At 45.5% G+C, this 25,140-nt stretch overlaps 1 protein-coding gene across 5 annotated transcripts; it reads right to left on the reverse strand.

Annotated features, from left to right (window-relative positions):
* Positions 1-186: 186 nt before the first annotated feature.
* Positions 187-24,707, reverse strand: MAX (MYC associated factor X). Of its 5 annotated transcripts, none has more exons than XR_006203899.1 (6): positions 24,371-24,643; positions 23,607-23,633; positions 15,818-15,925; positions 2,980-3,103; positions 2,399-2,499; positions 1,635-1,720 (listed from the first exon to the last, which is right to left on the reverse strand). XR_006203899.1 is itself a non-coding variant. In XM_042943523.1 (5 exons), the coding sequence occupies exons 1-5, from the start codon at positions 24,404-24,406 to the stop codon at positions 1,533-1,535; spliced, it is 483 nt and encodes a 160-aa protein (XP_042799457.1). In that variant the 5' UTR covers positions 24,407-24,640; the 3' UTR covers positions 1,438-1,532. The 5 variants fall into 5 exon arrangements, 3 of the variants coding, with proteins under 3 accessions (XP_042799459.1, XP_042799457.1, XP_042799458.1); XR_006203898.1 differs by having other exon boundaries at positions 1,639-1,720; positions 2,415-2,499; XM_042943523.1 differs by lacking the exon at positions 2,399-2,499 and having other exon boundaries at positions 1,438-1,720; positions 24,371-24,640.
* Positions 24,708-25,140: the final 433 nt, after the last annotated feature.

The following is a 25,140-nucleotide window of genomic DNA, read 5'->3' on the forward strand; positions in this document are numbered from 1 at the left end:
CAATTCCCCAAGGGTCATTTATTTAGCAGGAGCTGTATCTAGAAATGTTGCCCTGGTTAACCCCATCCCTGTTGGAACTAAAAAAGCTTCTATCCAATGAGCAAAGTCACCACCACTGGTTTACCCACTCCCTGGCCGGCCCAGCTGAGCTGAGCCCTGAGAGGGCAAGAAGACACCACCACCAAGAAGGATAAAATAAGTTTTTATTTATAGTCTTATAGTAAAGGGGAAAGCCTTAACTTGCAAGACAATTCTTGGGCAGTATGTACAACATACTTTTTATTTCCATGGAATGGAATCAAACACGGACTGAGACTACAGAGTACACACTAGAAATCAGCAAATGCCAGGAACGGAGTAGGAAAAAGACAAAGAAATGAGGCCTAAACACACAAAACCCTTCACTGGGATCTGCTGACCGCAGCCAGGACCAGGGCTGGATCACACAATGGGAACGGGTTCCAGGACAGTTGGAACAGGAATGGGGTCAGGGTGGGGAAGGGTCCGCACTGGGGTGCGGGTTTAGTACCAGGTAAATTGCTCTTGGTATTTACATACAAAATCAGTTGGCTCTATTTCTTAGAAATACACACGGAAAGAAAGGAAGATTTGATCATTACTTTATGAATCTGTCGCTTTGCAATACCGACATCATCAGAAATAGGGACAATTCACTCAGATTCAAATTTCAGTAGCAGGAAATAAATATCAAAACATCATCACTGGCCCTCAATACAAAACCTCTACCCGACCCGATCCTCCCTCCTTGTCCCACCCCCTACCACCCCCTGGCGGCTACCACTTCACTGCTGCCTGCTGTCCCCCACACATACCACACGAGTGTCACGCAGCCCTCCCTAAGGTTGGCTGGGAGAAGCAGGAGTGAAACAGGCCAAAGACTCTGTGCTGCAAATCTGTCCCCACTTGTATTTATACCACAAACTTCTTCAGGGATCTGGCCTTTCAATAGGAGCGATAAATAGCTTTTTAGAAAAAAACAAAAACAAAAACTTAAAAAGAAGGGGGATTAATTCTGATTACTCCAAACTGGTCATCTTCTTAAAGTAGAGCAGTCCACAGATTCACAAAGTCTATCAAACGGAGGTGAGGGTGGCCTGGGAGGAAAGGCCTGGGAGGGGCAGGAGTCCTCCGGGCATGTGCCCGGCGGGGCTGGAGGAGCTGGTGGGTGGTCAGGACACCATGTGCTCAGAGGTCCGGCCGGCCGTCTGTCCTCCACAGAAAAAGCTGCCAAGTTGGGGTATTTTGGTTTAAAAATTCCTGGTGGGGACAGGGAATCCCTGAAGGGAAACATTAAAAAAAAAGCTTGTGGAAATGGGGAAGGAGAACGAGAGCTGTTGTCCAAGAGCTTCTACGTAAAAATAAAATTAAAAAAAAAAAAAAAAAAAAAAAAAAGAGAAAAGAGGAAAACAAGAGTCTCTTAAATGGTTCTGAGGGTTCTAAGGATGAACTGAAAGGAGGATGGGACGATGGAGGAGACAGACAGTTTGTATTGCTGGCCTGCCCCGCGGAGCTTAGCTGGCCTCCATCCGGAGCTTCTTCCTGCTTTGGGGCTCTTCGGGCTCCGACTCCGAGCTGGAGTCTGAGCCTCCATCGAAGGCAGAGATGGTGCTGCCCTTGGCGTTGGTGTAGAGGCTGTTGTCTGAGGAGGGGTAGTTGGTCTGCAGTTGGGCACTCGACCTCGCCTTCTCCAGTGCACGGACTGAAAGGCAACCAAGCGAGCGGGTTACAGCCTTCTGGAGACTAGGGAAGCAACCGAGTCTCAGCTCAGGGTCCAGCCTGTTCTTCCGAAGGGCTTGCTGGCCCCCGAGGCTCAGGGTGGCTCAGAAGTAACTCCCTTCTGGTGCCTGTTCCACCCACACACTTCATTTCCTTCCTCCTTTCCCAGCCAGACCTGGGGGCCCAGTGGACATGGCCAGCCACTCTGCAATGCCTCCCAACCCTAAAGAGAAGGCTTGTGATGTCACCGTCCTGCCATGGAAGTCGACTGTAGAGACAGGAGCATAAGCTCCCTGTGGGACCCAGCAGCACAATGACAGAGAAGATGGCCTGGCGATGCCAGGCTCCACAAGGGTGTGAAGGCCACACAACAGCAGGGAAGGATGACATAAGATGTCGGCCAAAGAAAAGTTCTGGCTTAGCTCTCTTGTACAAGATCCACTTGGAAAGACAAGCTGGACACTTGGAAGCAAGTCGCCAATGCACACAGCATACCTGGGCCTCTCGACACACAGCCCCTCCATGCAGGCTGCGTGGCCCAGTAACCAACCCGATACTGCCCCCCGCTGCCCATCCCTCGGGGTTCAGCTCATCTTGAGCCTGGAAGGTCAACCCACTCATTTTATCTTATTTTATTTTATTTTATTTGAGGTGTTCTAACCCAGGTGGTTACTTGCATTTCCTTTTACTTGCATCTTCCATGAGGGAGGAAGAGAAGTGAATTCCCCAGGAACAAAGAACTTGATCAGCTCTCGCTTTCCCCTGTGGTTGTAGGAAAAGGTGGGTGTGAGCATTGGAGAACAGCATGGGCCTGGCCCATAGGCTGCCCTGATTGGACTACCATTGACAATGGGGAGGGCTCACTGTCCCTGAAAACCTGGAGTTTCTGGTACTTACAAAGCACACTCCAATCCAAGGACCTCAAAGCTCTTTTAAAGAGACACCTGATGCCAGGTGTGACCCCTACCACAGGCAGAGCACCTGAGCCCCAAGAAGGGGAGAGATCAGGTCAGAAAAAGTCTCCAAATGTCCAACCCCTAGACTCCACTGTTCCCTCACTGGAGGCTCAGGTCCTTCCTCAGGATGGTTCTAACACTCAACTATTCAGGCCCAAGAAGCAGGGCTGCTGCTGCTTATGAGCACGCGCTCCGTGACTGGTTCTGACTCTGCAGGCCCAGGTGCGAAGCCCTGACCTGGCCAGAGCACAGCAGGGCCGGCTGCCCCACCGGCTCACGTGCTCACCTTGCTGCTCCAGGAGAGCATTCTGCCGCTTGAGGTCATCGATATCTTGCTGGTGTGTGTGGTTTTTCCTTCGCATATACTGGATATACTCTGTGGCTTTGTCTAGGATTTGGGCCCGGGATGCCTGTTGCAATATGAAAAAAAGCAAAGGGGACAAAATAAAGACCTAGTCCAAGCGGTGAGGAAACCATGCCTTTCTGCAACAGCAGCACGGGGGAATGGAAGCAGGAGGGTGAGGTGGGACAAGGCTGAGGAAACACAGGAATCGCTGCTAAGAGCCTTCTTTGTGCCAGTCAAGGCGTCGAGTGCTTTATGCAGCAGCACTCTCTGAGAGGCGGCTCCACCAGGGACCCGAGGCTCAGAGAAGTTTACTCGGTTAGTCAAAGTCAACAGCTAGATAGCGGCAGAGCCTGGATTCAAACTCGGATCCATCTGACTCCTGAATTTGTACTCCCCCCATCCCCTTTGGTTCTTTAGATTGCTTTCAACTTTCGGCCTGGCCATGTCTGAAAACATTAAACTACTACTTAGCCGAGAGCTTAGGCTACTCACTCTCTGCTAGGGTGTGACTACGGGCAGCTGGTCCAGTGAGACAAGAGCAAGATCTCGGTGGGAGCCAGCTCGGAGTTGGAGGAGGCTCAAAATTTTTCCCCAAGGTCCCTAGATTTCAGACAAACCCTGACTGTGTTACCTATTTCCAACTGAGCTGTGCTGCTGTGTCACCATTTCAGCCTTCCTGGCTAAAGAGGCTTTTGTGAAAGCTGTCAGAGCTTGATGTCAACACAGGAAGGGCATGAGATTGGGCCATTTCAGGAAGCAACCACACCTTTACCACAGCCGTGGGCAGCCTAGGCACTGCCCTGTTAGAGGAACAAGTTGATAAGCCATTAAAATGGATGTCAGGTTACTCTGCCCCTGAAGGCCAAACATGCCTGGAAGATTCCCTCCAGGTTGCAAGCATGGCCAGAGTTACTCACGGCCAAGCAGCCAACTAGCCAAACAGGTAGAATGGTACAAAGCGAAGAGGACTGATGCCCAAGGCAGGGTAGTCTAGAAGTTGAGTGTGGCATTCAGGCCACCGAGGCTTCTGAGGAGTAGCAAAATTTCTTACTCATGGTAGGGCAGTACCAGACAATTCTGTGTTACCATCCTGGCGGGTCCTTGACAACCAGAACACAACAGGGGGGAAAAGGCAGAGAAAACATCCACACTCAGGATAGCAAAACTAAATCCACTTGTATTAAATCCTGACAATCTCAATTTATACACCTCGGGCTGGGCTGGGCATCAGAGAAGTTTGCAAGGCCTGGGTGTATTCACCAGTCCTCACAAGTACTAGAATTTCCAGGCTTTCCTCTTATAGCATGCTTAAGGCAATTTCCTCAAAAGGAAATTGTTCATATTCAACCATTTTTATCTGGTGCAAATTATATGCAAGGAACTGAGCAGACACTGTGGGGACACAAAATGTATTAGTCATGACTTCTTTAGCCCAGAAGCTTACTTACTATCTAGCTGAGGAGATAAATATATCTATACACAGACAAACCACAGGGCAGCACCAACAACTGTAACTTGAGTAGCACAGATTAGAAAGGCCATGGGAAAAGATGGCTTCTGGCTGGGGTGATTACCTACTGTGTGCCAGGCATGGGCCTCGGCCTCTGTGTGTGCGCAGGCACACACGTGCGCGCTCCCATCTGAAACAGTGAAGCCTGGTCTAACCCAGGGTGACATCTGTGGGAACGGGTCACTCTGGGCAGGGAGAACAGCACGGCATAGGCATGAGAGTGGAGACTGAGCTAGGTGTGCTTCTTGAATAGGGCACCTTCTGTAGGAAGAATGAGAGTACCGTGCCACCGGGGCTTACGACTCTGGCTGCAAGGCTACTTCAGTTGCTGTTCCCCATTTCTGCTGAAGGGGACTTATTAGGTCTAATTATTAGGGGATAAAATGAAAAAAAAAGGGGAGCACATAATTAGAAAGGAGTAATGAAAATACTCTGCTTCTCTAGATACTACAGAAGGAATTTTTTTTTAATGTTTATTTTTGAGAGAGAGAGAGACAGAGTGCAAGTGGGAGAGGGGCAGAGAGAGGGAGACACAAAGCAGGCTCCAGGCTCCGAGCTGTCTGCACAGAGCCCGACATGGGGCTCGAACTCACGAGCTGCGAGATCATGACCTGAGCCGAAGTCAGACACTTAACCGACTAAAGCCACCCAGGTGCCCCTAGAGATGGAATTTAGAAGTAGCACTGTAGGAAAGGTGGCAGAGTGGCAAGGAAGAGTTTAGGCATCCAGGAGACAGTTGCATTCTGGGCTCTGTCATTAATGCGCTCTGTGACTGCAGATATAATCTTTCTCTCTGTGGCTTTTTTTTTTTTAAAGCTTATTTATTTGAGAGAGATAGAGCGTGAGCAGGGAAGGGGCAGAGAGACGGGGAGAGAATCCAAGCAGGCTCCATGCTGTCAGTGCAGTACCCGATGCGGGGCTCAATCCCAGGAACTGTGACATCATGACCTGAACTGAAAGCAAGAGTCGGATGCTGAACCAACTGAACCACCCAGGCGCCCCTCTCTGTGGCTGTTTCTTATCTGACTAGAAATTCTCTCAGACCCCAATCAGCCTTCCAAATTCTATGCACCCCATCAGGATCCAGTTGCTGTGCATATTCACATCCCAGTCTCTCTTTAAGTCTGCCTATTTTTTCCACTAACAGTTCCCAGAAAGCAACACTAGCCCTTATTTAACTACTCATTTGCAGCTGGGACGAGGGGAAAGAAGCAAGATTGAAAATGTTTGGTGAGGACTCTTAATGAAATACCACACTGAGTAGCAGCCTGTGTGTGACCAGTTTCTTCTTCGCATATTGACACATGAAACCATGAAGTGAAAGTGAGCAGTAAGCAGAGCACAACAAACCAAAAAGGGAAAAAGATCCTGTGAGTGGTGCAAGTTTCCATTCCAGGGCAGTTTTCACATGAAGATAAAATTCACAGATGCTCAGAACACAGAGGTCCCCACAGAAGGTGGGATTGGTATACACCCGGCTCAAGGCCTCCAGAGGGCTAAGCACAGCCCTTCCATTATCCCCTCAAGGCAGAAGCGTCCCAGGCCACCTCTTAGCCAAGTCCAAAAGAATGGTTCAATTAATTTATTAACTGTGCCCTTCCCAGAGTACTCACCAAGTAAAATCCAACGAGAGAAAACTTAAAGCACAGAATACAGAATTCCCCCAAATTTACATGCGTATCTAGTCCGGGGTGGGGGGGGGGGGGGTTGGCGCTGGAGGGACAGCAAAAGGTTGAGATGAGAAAATGCTAGACATCTAAAATCCCCTCTTCCTGACTTTCCAAACCATATGATCACATGCCTGGCCACAAGATTAAGGTGTGGGCAGGCCCTTCTCGCCTTTAGGAGTTTCTACTATGTGAACAATAAAAAGAAACAGACAAGAACCTTGGGCTTTATGGTAGGACTGTGTGCGGCCCCAGGCTTTAGAGCATGGACTATGGAATGGCCCAGAGCTTTCGGTTTCTGTTTTTTGAAATGCAGGGTTAGCTAAGTCAGCAATCTGTGAGTGAGTGACTGAGCAGACAGAACTTGGTAAGTCATTGTGTCCACAGATGGACTGTTGCCTTTGGATACCTGTTAGGAACTGGGATAATTTTCTCCCTGCTAGGTTTTACAGTCAGGAGGCACCAATTCTGATTCCGCCTTTCTGAGCAGAAACCGATCTCTTTAATGGTCTGGACACAGCCCTGAGACAGCACACACTGTGGCTGGGGGGACCAAAGAGGTACTGGGCCTCTATGTGACCGTGCGAGTCAATGTAAAGTGGCTCCTCGGGTTCCTCCTTCACCTGTGGGAGCCATGCAAAAATGCACTGGACAGCCCTGCCAGGTCCTGTTCCAAAGCCCCAGCTGCATTACAGCAGTACAAATGATGACGATGGTAAGAATGGCAGCAGCTAACACTTACTGAGCACTTATTTAATGCCAGGTATCTTCATACAACCTTCTGATGTATTACGTCCCCTATTTTATAAATGAGGAAACAGAGGCACAGCGCTCTAACTTGCCTAGTAGCAGGTAGTAGAGTCAGGATTTGAACCAAGGCCTCCAAGACACCTCTATTTTGGGAGCACAGAGGAAACTGTGGAACTAATAAAAAAAGATGGACAGAAATGCATTGACAGCATGGTCTGAGAGAAGAGTCTGAGCAGGAGGGAAAGGACTACGAAAGAGTCATGAGATTTGTCTACACTGATGTCGATAAAGACCCAGGGAGGATGGTTTCCTTGGAGGAGTCAGAGTTTAGGTAAATCACCCCCGCACAGTTAATGAGTGCAGGGATAGAGCTGAAGCTGAAGACTAGTTTTTTAAAATTAGGTTGGCAAAGTAAGAAATGAAAAAAAAGTAGCTTGTAATAACAGCAGCATTGAAGGAAGACTGTTTTTCTTTTTCTTTTAAAGACAAGTGAAAACCAAACAGGCTTCTAGCAGAGAAGAAACAAATAGAAAAAGCCTAAGGATGCAAGATAGCTTGCATCTATCTAGGACTGAACCTGACCCCGGAGGAGGGGAAACACCAGCCTCTACAGTGCGGTCAGCCTCGTTACCTAACAAGGATAAGACCAATATGGACAAAGAAGACCCACTGTGGTGTGGCCAAGGGGCCCAGCAGGTTCCTGCCCCTTTTCCAGCTTGTGCCACAGCAATAAGGAGACAGAAGAAAGGGTCAACTCAGCCTCGAGAGGCACCCACTTGACTAGAACTCCATTTGGGAACACAGTGCACCCACCTCATGTGTTGCAAGAAGTGACTACATTATTTCACAAAAGGATCCAAACCCAAGAGTTTCATTCTAATTAGAACCTTCTTAAGGCCCCAAATGTTTCTTGAAGTAGTTAACACTGACATTAGGATAAAATCCAAGGTTACTAAATCAAAACTTTTTACATAAGGCACAGTTCCACATGTTTCTGGAGATGTAAAGCTTATTACAGTAATCTGGATTTGTGTAAAAAGCCACGTTATTTTAGAAAGCAGGCGGAGAGAGGTAAGGAAGAGAAGAGTAGTGCTAGAATGTTCACATTAGGAACACCATTGCTATTCCCTGGGGTTCTAACCCTGACTGGAGAAGTAATCACCTTAGTCGTATTCATCACTTTTCCTCCTCCCTCCTTGCTGTCAAAATCAGATGTTACCACTGCCTTGTTCCTTCAAGAACCAAAATGCCACATCCTGGGGAATGAAAAAAGAACTACTGCCTGACTCACTAACTGACATTTGTTTTGCACTACATATTTTAGGAAACATAAAACCTTTATTTTCTGACACCTTGCACAACCTTTTACACGTATTAAGGTAAAGAGAAAGCTAGGGCAAAGCCTATATACATTTCCATTTGAAGAGTCATCTTCTGAAAATAGAAATTAAAGAATCTGCACAATAAATCTGGGCCTGCATTAAAGTGGTTCATTCCAAAATGGAACCCCCATCAATGCCAACAAGGGAGGCTGTGGGATCAGAGCCACCCTCAAAGCTTCCTGCTACCAAGCCCTCCCCAGCCTAGACTATTTTGTGGCTTACTATGGGAAGGCATCATACCCTTTACGGGGCTTAGTTAAAGCCAGGAGTCAGACATTTGTTTAAGAGTCAACACAAATCATGTTTCAAACATGTTGTGCCCTTGGTAGTTTGAGATGAGGGTGTGACACTTATTCATCAAGGTTTCACCATGAAGGACAGGAACACACATTCCCCAAAGAGGAAATACAACTAGTAAATAAACATGTGGAAAAGGATTTAATCTTCTAGGTAATAAACAAAATACAAAATTAATTACTAACTCTGCCTACTAAATTAATTCCCCCTCTTCAAAAAAATTCCAGTGATGGTAATACTGGTACTTTCAAAACACTGTCAAAAGACTAGTCTTTTGTTTTCGTGTTTTTTTAAATAAGGTGTCTGTTTATTCTTAATGTTTATTTATTTTTGAGAGAGGCACAGAGTGTGAGTGGGGGAAGAGCAGAGAGAGAGGGAGACACAGAATCCGGAGCAGGCTCCAGGCTCCGAGCTGTCAGCACAGAGCCCCACGCGGGGCTCGAACTCACGAACCGTGAGATCATGACCTGAGCCGAAGTCGGACACTTACCGACTGAGCCACCCAGGCGCCCCTAAAAGACTAGTCTTTTGAATTTGCTTTAAAGAATAAAAAAGGAAAGAATGAAGACATGAAAACAATCCTCTCTAGAGGAATTCTGGCAACAAATGGCAAAACCCAGATGTTCTTACTCCTAGACCTAGCAATCCAACTTCTTGGAATCGACTCTATGGAAACAGTCACCTGCAACAAAATGGTCATCACTACATTATTTATAAAATCAAAAAATGAAAAGCAACCTAAATGGCCAACAGAAACATGCCTAATGACTAAATATATGAATACATCATCAGCTGGGCAAAAGGCATGGTACGTGAAAACAGCAAGCTGTAACATTTCTCCCATGTAAGACGTGCAGAGGAAGAAACCAGAAGGGAATACTCAGATTGGTAATACCATCATCTCCTTGCTTCTTAGATGCCATCAATTATTCCATGGATTTCATAATAGCAGCTTGTGGGGGGAGAACTAAAAAAGGCAAGTTTCTTTTGACGTTCACTTTAAGATGGCACCCAATGTCAGTCATATTAAAGTGGGGTGTCCAGTGGGGAGACAGGTCTTTAAACTGCATGGTCGTCCAAATAGCTAATAAGCACTTGAAATGTGACTAGACTAAATTAAGCTGTGCTGCAAGCATAAAATATATTGGATTTTGTTGAAGTCATATTTATTTTTGCATACTAGGTTAAATAAAATATATTATTAGAATTAACTTCATCTGTTATTTTACTTTTTTACTGTGTCAACTAGAAAATTTAATTGTAGGGGTGCCTGGATAGCTTAGTCAGTTAAGCGTCTGACTTCACCTCAGGTCATGATGTCACGGTTCGTGAGTTTGAGCCCCACATCAGGCTCTCGCTGAGGGTGCAGAGCCTGCTTCAGATCCTCTGTTCCCCTCACTCTCTGCCCCTCCCTGTTCACTCTCTCAAAAAATAAACAAACATTAAAAAAAATTTTTTTTAATTGTATCTGTGGCTCACATGAAACATCTGTTGGGCAACACTTGTCTTCAAATCTTAGAACAAAAGAAAGCTATAAGTTGGAGGAAGGGGAGGTTTTCTTCTTCCCATTTTTCCTAAACTTTTGTAATTTTGCTGCAAGGAAAGAAATGCTGAAGGGAAGCCCCGGAAACCAACTGGGTATCCTTCAAATCTCGAGATGGAAAAGCATTAGGTACGGTTTCCTGGCTCTCTAGTCCTCTCCATAGGAGTGAACCTTCCCCTGCTCTGCACTGCAGAGACTTCCAGAAGAATGGACAAGGCTTCTGCCCTCGAGAAGCACACCCTTTAGCTAGGTGATAAGATGGTCACAGAGAAAAGGGAGACACAGGCAAGGCCCCATGAAGCCCATGACCACTGGGGCTGATGGGGGAGCAATACTGTGGGGTTCTCTGGGTGGTGAACTGCTTGATATGAGCCGTGAAGGCAGGCAGGCAGACAGGCCCAGGCAAAGAGAACATGGAGGCACTCCGGCAGCAAAGAGTGCACAGGCTGGGGGGCCCTTGTGAGTGGGTCTCTTCACTGTGAAACCCTGATGTCATCTGGGCGGTAAGGCTGGAGTTGGGCCTTGAGAGAAGGAAGGAACTCCAACAGATGACATTTCTGGGGGAGAAGAGGAGGGTGTACACTGCTCCACAGTCAGGGAAGGGGGATAAAAAGCAGGAGGGCAAGGTGGGCACCTTCTTTAGAGAACATAAAATACCAATCCTTACCTTGAGGGGCACTGAAAAGCCCTGGAAAGGTTTTCAGTAGCACAGAAACAGTTTACAAGGAATTCAATAAATCAGTACACTTACATTTGCTGAACCCAGGGATTAATGGAGACTCAGGCAACCACGGACAATAAATTGAAGGTAGAAAATTAAATTTTTGAAAAACCTAGTTGTGAAGCAAATTACTGCACAGGTTGGAGTCTGGTCAGGTAATAATGAGAAAGGTGGTGAAAAGGGCAGGGATGTGGCTTACTTTCATCTACAACATAATCCCTTCAACAGCCCCATATGATGTAGAAACAGTGTTGCCAAATGAACTGCACGCCTTAAGAGGCGCCCACCAGAATGAGCCTCTCCCAGTATAACGTGGCCGGAGTGGATGGACAGGGGGCCTCTTTCCTTTAGTTAACAAATACTCTGCACAGTTCCTGTGCCAGGAACTGAGGGAAAGCAATACGACCAGAAGCTGTTTTCCCTGCCTTCGTGGTACTTCTTATGGTGTAGTGTGGAGGATGGGCAGACATTCACCGGGTAACTACACAAACAATTAGAACTGGGATAAGTGCCCCGGTCACAGTGCTGAGTGACTTTAACAGGACACTGACCTTCAGCTATAAGAACTGTCAGGTTCCCTGTTACAAGTGAGTTATTTGACAGACGCCTTAACATGTTAAGGAAGCGGGCTTTCATGGAAATGAAACAGACTAGCTCAGTATTTTAACCTCTCCTTCGATGCTCAGCATGTTACCTTATTATTGCTAAGTATTACATATAATCTTCTCTCCCAACAAGGGAGCAAGACCCTCAAGAGAAGACACTATTATACCTTTTAAACCTTTACAGCACTCACATAGGTCTTGGGTCGTAACTAAACAGGTGAGCACAACCATGTTGGCTGATGTTCTTTTGTTCAAGGACTGAGCAAGCCCACGGTTTCCTCTGGCACTCTCACTCCACAGCTACGTACTGGGAATTACCACGTGCCAGAGTCTATGGCAGGAGCTGACTGGGGCGGTGCCCTCATGTTCTCATCCAAAAGGAAAGAATTCTGAACTTAATGCTCACTAAAAGAAACTCCGATTTTATTTTCATCTTAGGTTATGTTCTCTCTTTTTAACACAGCTGTATCCAGAAAGGAGAAATCCATAGCACAACCGCCTGAAACCAATAAACATTAAGATAAACACATTTAGGAAGAGACTTAAAAGATGAGAAATTTCTATAAACCACCATACAGCTACAAATGGCAATGCTGCAATAGAACCTTTTATCACTAAAGTCAACCACGCTAAGGAGACAGTGTGATTGGATGCTGGGGCTAACTTATGGGGTGGAGGGAAGAATTATATCCCCATGTGAAGGCAAACTAAGGGGCTGGCCACCAGGTCTTGAATCCACATCAACAGGATGAGTTCAGTGCCAGCAAGCCATCGGGTAACCCTCCCTAGCACCCAACCTACTGCCCTTAAAACAAATAATAATTCTGTTCCAGAAAAGTAATGTCTTCCCAGAGAACAGTCGTTACTCCCTTACTCTGGTTGACTGGCTGATGGTTCTAATTCCATCTCATCTTTCCCTGTGGGATGTCCAGTGGAAGAACTACATGGGAAACAAGAAACTTAAACAACAGAGTTCAAGAGTCTACTTGCTAACGCTGCGACCTATGGCAAAACCCAAATGGACCACCAACTACAATGGTCTATTTCTCAGAGAAGCTATGTGGACTCAGAAAAACGTACAGAGTTAAATGATCCTCAACTGTCTGCACTTCAGTGGCACCTACATATACCACCTCAGAGGAGAGTATTCTAGCAATAGCCCCTGAATGACATACTGCCAAGAATACCGGCTCTATCTTGAGGGAGCTCCCAACAAGATATGGTAGACAAGATATGGTAGAAAGACTGACCTTGGCAATCGGCAATCCCGAGTTCTAGTCCCTGTTCAGCTACAGACAGGGACCATGATCTCAAGTTGCTTCCTCATCTCTGACACAGTAATGATGGCAGGAACAGCAGTAATAGCAAACGTCAATTCTATTAGCATAATACCTCAGAGAACTGCTGTGCTTACTTTTACATTGCATCACAGATGTTGATTACTGATTTTTTTTTTTTTTTTTTTTACTTACACAGATGGTGATCATTTTTTATAATGTTTATGATAACAGTATAAATAGAGGAAGCCGAGGATAGAGTTTGGGTCTCACATTTAAAGCTATTTTTTTTAATACAAGTATCCCCCATTCTTGGTTAGGATCCAACTCACTCAGTACTGGTTTTGCATTAAAAATCAAAAGGCTTAGGACACGTGACAGATGATTCAAATATTAAGTGAGAAGTCACATGGAAGTTAAAAATGCTCAAATCAAAGGAGCCTGGAGGCTTTCCTGCAAGAATCCACTTGAAGCTCACCCAAACTCACGATTATTTACACAATGTCACAACCTTAATTACTGCAATCCAAATCAAGAATTAGCCAATTTCCTTTAGGTTCAAATACCGTATTTTTAAAAAATTACAACATTTAATGAGCACAGGGAAGACTGAGAGACAAAGCACTCTTCCTGCTAGACTCCCTACAGCATCTATGAAACAATGCTGGCAGATAAGGAAAACAATGTAGACGGTGGAATTCAGATGCGGAGGGGCTCAGGGTTACTTTACTCATGCTCCGTGTGAAATATCTGGATTAGAACACAGAACAGGACTCTGAAATTAAAAAGGCACCTGGTAAATTCCCACACTAGGGCTTTATTAATGGGCTCCACATAACCTGGCCCCTTGACTGCTCTTCTCCCCTATTCCTGCTACTTCTCTGACCTCATTTCCTGTCACCATCCCTGCAGTTCCAGCCTGGCCACTCTGGCCTCGGCTCTGGACAGGCCCGGCAGTGCTCCCAGGTTCCTGCCTTGTGGCTACTACACTTGCCTTCCCTTGGCCTGGACTACTCATCGCCAGATAGGTACATGGTTCTTTCTTTCACACTTCCTTCAAACCTTTGTTCAAATGTTGCCCTGCCAGTGAGTTTTGTCTGGCTTATTGAAAACTGCAAACCTGCCTTCCCTGTTTAATTTTCTCCACAGCACTTAACTGAAAGGCTATATATATTTTACGTTATTAGCTCATTTTCTATCTTTTCCTCACCAGAATAAGCGCTTCTGCTTGTGTGTTTTGTTCATGGCTGTCTCCCTAGTATCTAGAACAGTTCCTGCCATGTAGAAAAACCTCAAATAAGCATTCGATGAACAGACTGAGTGAATAAATGAACTGGCCACAATGAATGACTATTCAGTTTAAGAGGCTACCAAATTCAAACCATCAACTTCACTGAAGAAAGGAGACAACAGGATTTAGGATACTGTGATTTTAAGGGCTTAAGGAAGATTATTATGGTAATGTAAAACAGGCTGGATAAGGAAAATGGTACAGCTGAGCTCCTATGACCAACCTCTCCCAAAGTGTCCTCAAACTTAAGAATGTCTAAGAATCAGTAGTGAATCTGACATGAGTGATCCAAAGGCCACTTCTTGGGAAACATTGCCTTGGTGCCACTCCTGGTTAGATGTGAGACCTAAGAGAAGGGAGCTCATTCCATTTAATTCACCAAAGTCGTTTTGATCGATACCATGGCATATGAGCACTGACTGTCAACAGCTCAAACAAACACAAGAGATAATCCTTTGCATGTGTGTACTTTGACGAAAAGAATGAGTCTGTCTCCCCGTCATAAAGATTTCCTGTGCTGCTTAGACGGTGTTGTGTCTAGGAATGCTGTTATCCTAGGTAAGCACCTTAGTTCAAGGACACTTAAAGTAAGTCCATGTTAAGTAGGCCTAACTCATGACAAATTCTGGTTTTGCAATACTAGGTATTCACTGGCCTGTTTTGTTTTTTCATAAAGGTCAGACTTACTCCATGCTTCAGCCACATACAAGGCCACACCTCAGATAAGGTATAAAGCACATGATTTACCAGAGTGACAGTATAAACAAAGTGAAACTGTAATGGTTCCAAATTTGGCTCTGGATAACCAAACGCAGGACCCCCACCCACAGAACTGAATCAGGAGAGCTACGGAAAGTATACCTGAGAGCAATGATTTTTCTTAAAACAGCTGTTTTTTTAAACACTGTATCACTAAACAGAAGTACACAGGTCCTCTTTCCAGTCCGCCATCTCTACCACTGAACTGCTGCAGAGAGCAGCTGGCTACGTTCTGTGTTCAGGATATAACTAACTGTGCAAACAGATGTTTTTTCCAAATTCCAAGAAGTGACCCCAACCCATACGCTTTTTACCCAAAGCTTCCAACTTTGTTTTTCAAATGTAGAAACAGCTGGTGCCTACCTCTCCAGGGAAAACATTAGTTTCTGGAAGGCCATCAGTGGGGCGGAGGGAAGCAGGAGAAGATCAGTTACTATTTTCCCTCCATTTCGTATGAACATGTCTCTTTCCTTAAGTCTTTTGTCCCACGGCTTAACATGCTCTTTATACGCCTTGAAATAACAGCTGTTGGAACTGGGAGATCACTAGTGTCCAGGTTGGTTCACATACATTCCTGAGAGGTCTCATTTAAAAGAAGTACTAACTTCGAACTATACAAAAGAAATGCTCGTGGAGGTCTAGGGAATCACTAACCTCAGAAATCCTTAGTGTTATCCCAAACTTCTATGGGCTGCTCCCTATACTATAGTCATAATAAATTCTTGAAGGAGTAATTCACAAGTAATACTGATTTTACAAGTAATACTGATTTTAAAAGAGAACTCCTACTAATGTCTTACAAGCAGCTCCATTTTATCTGTCGTTATTTGCTAAGGACAGAGTAGGTGTGTCATATACCCAAAAAAATCAAAAAGTAAGGAAACCATGTAATTTCCTTCCAGATAGGTGAGTGGCCTGGTAAGCCCCACAGAAAGTTCCAAGTTAGTTGTGGCCATCAGTTTCTCCATAAACTCACCTTCTCTCCTTGGAGTGATGGGACCGAGTCCCGCAAACTGTGAAAGCTGTCTTTGATGTGGTCCCTACGTTTTCGTTCCAGTGCGTTATGATGAGCCCGTTTGTCAGCCTAGAAGAATGGGAAAAAGAGCACATTAGCAATGTCGTTCCTTTTGCTTGGTACAGGTGGGTGGGGAATAGCCTGGAAGTATATGCTGTCAGCGCTGTCCCTGGCGATTGGGCTGGGAAGGATTTGTCGAGGTGGGCAGTTAGGAGTCTCCAGAATTAGGATCTGCTAAAGGGGGAGAAAGGGGTGAGCAAGGCTTGCGACAGGAACATCCAAAGTAGCTCGATGCATCCAGCTCATGCATAAGTAAAATAAAAGTTATTCATGGGGACAAAGTGCAACTCTCCTGCAACATCAGTCTTCCCCCACAACTTACTTATGTGACAGAACAGCCGCCAGTCCATGGTTAGGAAGTGACCAGGGAAAAGCTCCAGAGGGGCCCCTTCATAAAATGTGATCACCCCCACTGTAAGAGATTCCTCATGGTGGGTGCCCAGGAAAGGAGTAAAGTCACTGGTGCAGTGCTTTTCATGTGAAACCCATCACCATGAGTCTGCTCTGGGCTCCAGCTTGCTAAAAGGGACTAGTTTAAGACCTGCTCACCAAATCATACAATCGAAACTAAAACCTCTAGAAAAGCCAGATGCGTGAATCTGAGATTATGACAGAGATGACAAAGACACCAAGTACATTCTGAGTTCCTGTTTTTTAAAGTGGATCCACGGTGCCATCCTGCCAAGGGCTTCCCCTCACACAGGCTATGCCAGAAAGTTTGTTCTTAGACAGCAAATCATCTGACACCCACAGGCTCTGAATAAATTTCCTCAGGCACCTGTGGCAGGTCAAGCTTATTTGGCAGTATCTAAATACCCACAGACTGGACCGAAGTCTTTATCCTGTCTTGCTTAGAATCACGAAGAACTATCAGCTGGAGAGCGACAAAGACTGGTGACAAATCACAAGCGGCAAAATACACTGGCTTCAGGCAAAAGAGAGTGCTGGAGAGCACTGCAAGAGAGCTTCAGCAGGTCCCTAATAAAAGAGCATTTCCTCCAAATGGAACACAGACACTTAACTTAGTCTAAAGCAAGAACCTTGATCACTTCTACACTTTGGGAATTATGGAGAATAATATACTCTGAGAATTTACGCTGAATACACAAGGTTGCGCTGAGCTACTCAAAGAGCAAGTCTGTAAATGGAAATTTCGGGTAGCTTTAACCTACCCAGACAGAGCACCGGGCACTTTAGATATGAAGCAACAAGAGTAAATAACTTGGCTTAGACAAGAATGCCTCAAATGAATCCTTGTACTAGACAAGGTGCACAGGCAAAAATCTATAAAGACAAGTCATGGGAATGAAAGGACTTAGAATTCTACTGTATAAGCCTAAGTCTGAGTCATTACAGAGGAAGAGGAGGCTGGGAGGAGCTGTGGTAACCAAAGTCCCCTCCTGGTGTCTCAAGCACAACACCTCGCCTCTAGCTCTGCTGAATCAGACACCTGGTTCCCATCATGGCCATGGTTCTTTCTACATGGCATGGCAACTCATCTTCAGGGCAGATGCCTGGGCACTTCTAACACCCTCCTAACCTTGTTAAAGTCTGAATTCGTGGTAAAGTGAGTGCTTGCTGAACTCCAATGACATATGAAATCTAGGGGGACACTGAGGGAATGATCAAGCTTGGACACCAGATAACTTAAGGCTAGAGGTAGGTGTGCTGCACCACACAGCATTAGAACAAGAATGCCGATGCCTTCTAACAGCGGTATGAAATAACCTGGAAGTATTGAACATATTTAAGTACCCAGTCCTTTCCTAACTTACTGTCCCCTCTAGTCACCTACACAGGTAAGGTGGGCTGGGTTCTAACCTTGACTCTACCTAAAGCACTGAGAAGGTGGAGAGGACATCTGCCTCTCCAGCATTTGTTACCTACTCCCTAAGATGGTTTATTTACATGCAAATTAACTGCACAGCTTTGGTCTCCAGCAGCAGCCCAAGATACTCCTGTCTACTAAATCACCCTGATTCCTGGCCCTCCTCCCGGCTTAAGAGCTGTGCACAGAAGCAGTGACAGCAGAGTTACCCACAATTCCTCTCGTTGATACAAATAAAATCCTAATTGTCTGTTTTCTTTCTGGGAGAGTCCTGGATATCTCAAAAGGTTAGAATCAAGTTGAACTTGGTTTCACTCAGGCCTGCACTAGACAGGTGGAGCCAGGTATAATCTAACACCAAAATCATCCCCACAATGCACTACCCCTTCCCATTCACTGAGCCTTGAAAGGACTCAAATGGACAAGTCTTTTGGTTAGAGGATTGTTAAGTGAACTTGGCTGTGGACCATCAGCAGAAATCTTGGCTTCTTATCTGGGGAGCCAGCCAAGTTTGAGAAGTTGGCTCAACAAGGAAAGGCAGCAGTCCACTGCCTGGTAGAAAGCCTAGGCTGGGGACTGTTGTTCTCGAAGTAGTGGATGGAATTTCTGTGGTGGTTCCAGGCCCAATTTAACTAGCAGAAGGGTAGAATCTTAGACCAATCCCTGTTGCCATGTCCATCCCAAGCAGCTACTCTTAACCAGAGTCAATTTCAAAGCTCTCAGAGACAATGGCAATGATGTATTTATTGTCTCCTCCCTAGGCCTCATCTGAAAGAGCAAATTAAAAATATGCAGAACTAACATGCCTAACTCCAGGCAACTCTAGACTAAATGATACCTCTAGCGGCTTGAAAGACCATATGAAAAACCTTTACACAATGCTGAGAATTCTGTTCAGGAAACATTTCCAAACCACAGAGATCCATCCAGCCCGATAATAATGTTCCCCAGCCCCCCCGCCCCAAATCATCCAAATGAAGAGCCAGTTGCCAGGCTTATCACTGCTTTGTTAACAGTCTTCACTTGCTGGAAACCTTTTTCGAAAGAGCCAAGATTTCAGAGTTGAGAATGAAAAACAGGGTAAAGACTTCCAGTGTCAAGCATCTGAGATCCTCCCACAAACTCAAAACTAGTTTAAAACAAGGGGGTGGGAGTGGGGTGCAGGAAGGGCCAAACAACTGTGTGTCTTAAATAAAGCTCAACTCAAGAAATCAGCCAGCTTTCTGTTGCCCATACTGAGATGTTTGAGAATGAAGATGAATGGGACCAAACAAATTCTAGAAGACAGCAGGGGTTTTCTTGGGCTACACAGCTGGCCCGCAAATGCCTTCCTCCTTACATCCTATAGGAGCAGTGGCTGGATGCTGCCACTCTTCAACTACACTCAATTTGCAGTTTCTGCCAAAAAACCTTTCCTTCAGGGCATCCCAGGCTAACAGAAATCCTAAAGGGTTGTGCGATACTGAAGAGTGGCCCACAGATGCTCAACAGGAACTCCAGCACCAAATCGCTTCCAGCTTTGACATCTCTGCCAAGGTTTTTATCCAGCCTCTCAGTTTTATTTCCACCAAACTTTCCATACTGGCAGCCAGAGTAAAAATCTTCACCTACAATTTGTCCACCTCTGACACTAACAAGCACGTGTATCTTAAGTGTTATTATATGTTGAAAGCAAACATTATTTTCCTAGCCAAGAAGTTGCTAAACTGGCAGGAGGTCATTCAAGCTAAGGAGGTGTGTTCAAAATCGAGGGAAATCTCTTTAAATTATTTCCTTCCAACTTACTGCACAGAGAATGTATCTTCCTTCAAGGCCTTACATCAGTTAGCAGCCTCATTTCCTACAAGTTCTAGGTAGGCAAACAGCAGGGGGAAATAAATGCTCCATTATTCAAGGACGCACAAGGTTTTCGAGAACGATGCCATTTCCAGGCTATCTGACATCTAACCCCACCTATAAGGAGAATCTTCTTAAGTCCAATACAAAAAATGCTCTCAGCATATACTGAAAGTTGCTCACTAAACACGTACTGCCTTTAAGAAATTCAAAGATTGCATTTTAGAGGAGAGATAATGTTGCTTATTGTTAATAAGCTACTCTTATGAAACACAACCATGGAAAATACACAGGTTCAAAATTCTCATCAGAAAAGATCTATTTATTACTTCTGATGGGAAGCAAATAGGAGAAATAAAACTGAATTTCTAAGCAACTTAACTCATTTTAATCAACATGAAAACTGCAACATGAAATAATGGGCAGCTGCGACGAGAAACCACTAAGGTCCTTAATAGGAAGATATAAATTTCAAGTTCCCAACACCTCTCCTGCTAGAAGCCAAATGCCTACGATACATTTCTAAAATCAACTAAATACATGTGTTTTTGAGGTTTTTTGTTTTTTGTTTTGTTTTGTTTGGCATCATTTGGTGCCTAAAAGAACTTGGGAATGCTATTATCCAAATATGCTATCAAACTACAGCCATTTGAGAAATTAAAAATGCCTTGGTCATGAAATTTTAATCGAAAACCAAGTTAGATTCCACGATCAACAATTTCCCCATTACGGGCATCTTGAAAAAGGACTTTAAAACATAAGAACACCCTTTACTCTAACAAACAGGCGTATTTAAGAAGCAAGCCTGGCATTTCTGTACCACTGTCAACACTCTGAAGCACACACAAATTACATGCAGCGTGCACACTTCTACGCAACTAATTCCAGGTAAAACAGACAGTGGCTTCCAAGTAAATTCCAATCTCAAAGACGACCAAGCTCATTCCCTTCTAAATAGACTGTAATTCCCAACAAAGCACAGAGCACTACGAAGTTAAAAATATTTAATAGGAGAAAGACCCACACCTGAAACTGCACAGATCTGTTTTTACGCCCCTTAACAGATATACTGTAACTCTAACACATCCAGCTGATATGGATAATAAGCCTTGAGTTTCCTAACACACTAACCCTGCATTTCTCGTCTACTTTCACTTTTTTCCAAAAGTAACTTCCCAAACAGAAATAAAACAAAAGGATTTACTTCGTATGAAACATACCCGTCCCAGAAAAGTCTCTCTAAAATGCAGATTTTTCCCTCCAAAAAAGAGTAAGATAATACCAGCGGGACTGTGAGATGCATAAAATTTAGTAATAAAAATATTATTTCCTTTACAAAGCTTACTGGTCACTGGAGAAGCTGTTTTCCGTTTGCACTGAGGCAACAGAAAAAAAAATTCACCAAATCAGTTTCACTTTCTGTTAGAGTTAACCTCACTTCCTAACTATTCTTGCAGAGAATCTTAAATTTCTCACACAGTAAGGCTGTATCTACTGTAGTGACCTCATAAAAGACAAATGAGGGTCTTTTTTTACATTAGGACCCACAGAACCTTCCAAATAACTTGTTAGAAGTTCTTCTGTAGTCCTGAATATTTGGTTGTTCACAGTCCACAACCTTTTCTGAATACAAAGCTTATGAATAGTTCCCTCCGAATAAAAAAAAATGTATTATCTATACTAAACGGCAGGAAATAAAGTGATGTATTCACAGAGAAAAAAAACCCGAAATCCTTTTTACCCTATTTGTTCATGATAATTGTTTGATATGCCATAAATATTTATCTGTTGCTTCTTCTTTCCATGCTCTTATGATTATTTTGTGCCAGATAATGTTTAAAAGTCTCGGCAAATAGGCATGCCTGGATGGCTTAGTTGGTTAAGTGTCCGACTTTGGCTCAGGTCATAATATCACGGTTTGTGAGTTCGAGCCCCACATCGGGCTCAGTTCTGACAGTGTGGAGCCTGGAGCCTGCTTCAGATTCTGTTCTCCCTGTCTCTGACCTTCCCCCACCCGCACGCGCGCGCTCTCTCTCTCTCTCTCTCTCAAAAATAAACATGAAAAAAAATTAAACAAAAAAGTTTCAGCAAATAGATGTGTCAAATTAAAAACAGAATCAAATCCACTCCCACTGCCCACCTCCCAAAATCAAAGAGAAAGATCTTAGGCACCTTAACACCAAACTAAAAATATCTAAGAAAAACAATGACATTAGCATTCTAGGAGAGTGGAAACATTTTAATAATTTAATAAAGCAATTTACATCAATACCCATGTGGATGGATATTTTGAAAAGCAGAAAGCTTTCAAGAACTGTAAGCCAAACTTTCACAAAGAAAACTCTCTCACTGGAAAGCCAATGTAATTCTAATTCAAATAATGATTCTGCAAAGGAGGCCTAACCAATCCCTATCCTCCAACCGTGATCAAGCCCTGGAATACATTTTATAACTGGAAACTGGGGGGGGGGGGGGGGGGGGGGAATGTTTTAAAAAGACTGGGTTCTAAACATGAAACTCAACATTCACACCATTAAGGGTAATAGTAACTAAAAAAAAGGAACTGAATTTCCAAATACATGTGTAAAGGTAAGTATCTGACAATACTTCAAGGAAAAATAGAGCAAAATCTTTTTTGTGACTATTACCCAGGGATAATTTTTAAAATCTGATGGAACAACTTCATACTCCAGATTTTATGGAAATATTAGCTCTCAATAAACATTTTTCTTAATGCCTCTCTGCTTGGAGAACCTGCAGAAACTTTGTCTGCTCTACTGAACAGTAGGTACAAGGCAGTGGACATGCTTTTATCCTGTGATAACAGAAGCATCAAAGTGGCATCCTGCAAATTCTAACAAGTCCCCAAACATCATGTCAACAATCAGAAAAGTAAAAAAAATCTGGATTTCTAATCTTTCTTCAAAACAGGAAGATCTGGCAACAGTGAGCCCTCACTCCCACATAACAACAACCCACTGGAGTTTAATGGCCGTCTTTTCAGTAAAGACATGTGCTGTCCAGAGCCCTAGTCCTCACCTCTCCTCTCTACTTTATTCCTGATGATCTTACTGCCTGAGCCCCCCAGAGGCATCTGAATTTTTGACCCCCCATTCTATAAACTCTGTACCGTTTCCATTTGTCAAATGTTAAGACACTCTGATGTACTTCTCTCCCTCTGACTCTGATTTATTTTGTGTCTATTCTTTTTTTCTTTCTCTAATCTCTTCATGGAACACCCACCGCACTGTCCCAGACTGGAAAGGCATGAGATTAGTGTCTATCTAAATCCACAGAACATCTACTGAGAACATTAATATCAAAACCCTGAGAAATTACTGATAACATTGTATGGTCTCAACCGCCACCTTTTAGCAAATCTGTCTCTGCAATGCCACGCTTTCCTCAACAATTTTTCTATTTTCTTTATACCTCTCCTTCAACGCAAATAGACCACAATAAGCTGTTTGTGACACTTTCCTATTCAACCTTTGGCTCCTCTACATTTCTAATTTCTGCATTAGAAAAATACCAGGTTGTGCTAGACTCTATAGGCCTGTAGAAATCACATGACTTTTGGTTAAAGATGATTTTTTGCATGTGGCTTCAGCCTCACACAACTACGCATGTATTGCTTAGAACCTACTTGTTCCAAAGTAAATCTGACAACTTTGACCCAAAATAATACAATTTACTTCAGAATGACACATTTCTCATTTTACACTTACAAAGTGACAGCTAGATCACCCACGTGAAAACTACTGAACGATTCATTTCTTTGCAAACAGCTCCTTTCACTCACCTACAGTCCACTGAAACTTACCACCTGAGAGTCTAGAATGATGAGATTTGCAAACCCGACCCCCCCACCTAGAACCCCAGAACAAGGCCCCGCCTCACCTTAGCGGTTAACAGGAGAGTTTACTACAATATTAAAAATAATAGAACAATCTCTTTTTCTCTCTGACCCCAAAAAGGACTAGAACTGAACGGAAATGAAAATGAAATGGAGAGTAGGAGACGTACCGCAGATTGAAACCTCGGTTGCTCTTCCTGGAATAAGAGAGAAAAAAAATAGAAAATATAGAAGTTATTTTTACACTTCACATTCAATAATAAGAAAGAAAATGCCGGCGGCGGAGGAAGCGGCGGGTGGGGAGTCGGCCCGACCCCCCTCCCTCCCTCCCTCCCCACCCCACGCCGACATCACCCCAGCGGGATCCGGTAGCGGGGCAGGGGGGTCCCGAGCGCCGCCCCTCCTTCCAGGATCCGACATCGGCCGGAGGGGATTTAGAGCACTGTCTCCTCCCCCTCGCACCCAGCTCGGGGTATCTGGGCACTCCCAACCCCTGTCCGCTCTCCCTCACCCCCCAGGATCCGCGGGTCACGGGAAGAGGGTGATCGCGGACCCAGGGGGCAGGTCCTGAGCGTCGTCCCCTTACCCGGGATCCGGACAATGGGATCCCAGGCGCACCCCGTCCCAGTCCCCCGGATCCTGAGCGGGATAGGATGGGAGCGGGAGGCCGCAGCACCCTCCTCCACGGGGGGAGGTGGGGGTCCCAAAGGCCGCGTGTCTCCTCCCCACCTCCAGTCCCAGAAGGCCGCTCCGGCTATGAGCCCGGAGGGGAGCGAGCCGGGAGCGCGACAGAGGCGGTCCCAGTCAAGGGCGGGGGGGGGAAGGGGAAGAGGAGGAGGCTGCCCGACCCCCTGCCGCCGTCGCCCCGCGGAGAGCCCCGGCCGCTGTCCCCGCCTGACAACCCGTACGGGAAGGAAGAAGCCCCAGGACTCACGTCGCTCTCCACCTCGATGTCATCGTTATCGCTCATTTCCTACGGCCCAGGGAGCGGCCACTGCAGCGGCGGCGGGGAAAGGGGAGGGGTGCAGGGGAGGGGGAAGTCACCGACAACAACAAGCCGAGTCCCCCCACACACACACTCACTCACTCACTCACTCGCTCTCTCACTCACACTCACACACACACGCACACACACACACAACACGGGCGAGAACCACCTCCTCACTGCAGCACCGGATCAACGGCGGCACGCACGCCCGGTCGGCCCCCTGCCACGTGACCGGGCCCGTCACGCTGGGGCCGCCGAGACTTGTAGTTGTCGCCCCTTTGACTGACGGCCCAGCTGGAGCCAGTAAAACTACAAATCCCATAAGGAACTGCATATAGTCGTCGCCAGCCCAACCTGTTGACGGAGCCCAGGGCGCCTGCGTGTCCTGTGGAGGGGGCGGAGAGAGAAGCGGCGCGATGCCTGCTGGGAGTCGTAGTCCGCAGACCGCGAGTTGTCAGGAGGTTTTCTTCCCAAGGCAGCAGAGGAGGCTGCTGGGAAGATAGGACACGTGGAGGGAGTTGGGGCTCCAGGAGCCGGGCATGGTCTGAGCGCTGGGCGCCGGGCCCAGGGGGCAGGGTGGAGGCTCTGGGGGAGTAGCCGGCTGCCTAAATAACGATGCCTCTCCTCGTGCGACTAGTTTTACTTTGTCTTTTTGGTGCCTGAGTTGCTCTGCATTGCGCCCTGGGGCGTAACCCACTAGGGCCGGGGTTGGGCGG

This window comes from Panthera leo, chromosome B3 (genome assembly GCF_018350215.1).
Source record: "Panthera leo isolate Ple1 chromosome B3, P.leo_Ple1_pat1.1, whole genome shotgun sequence".
In the NCBI taxonomy this organism is placed as follows: Eukaryota; Metazoa; Chordata; class Mammalia; order Carnivora; family Felidae; genus Panthera; species Panthera leo.

What these genes read in the sequence shown, in the direction of transcription:
- MAX (XM_042943523.1), bottom strand. Translation starts at nt 24,406, where the DNA reads ATGAGCGATAACGATGACATCGAGGTGGAGAGCGAC. An exon ending in AACCGAGGTTTCAATCTGCG is followed by an intron (nt 15,926 to 23,606) that starts GTACGTCTCCTA and finishes CCATTCTTCTAG; the next exon opens with GCTGACAAACGGGCTCATCA. An exon ending in TGCTCTCCTGGAGCAGCAAG is followed by an intron (nt 1,721 to 2,979) that starts GTGAGCACGTGA and finishes GTTGCCTTTCAG; the next exon opens with TCCGTGCACTGGAGAAGGCG.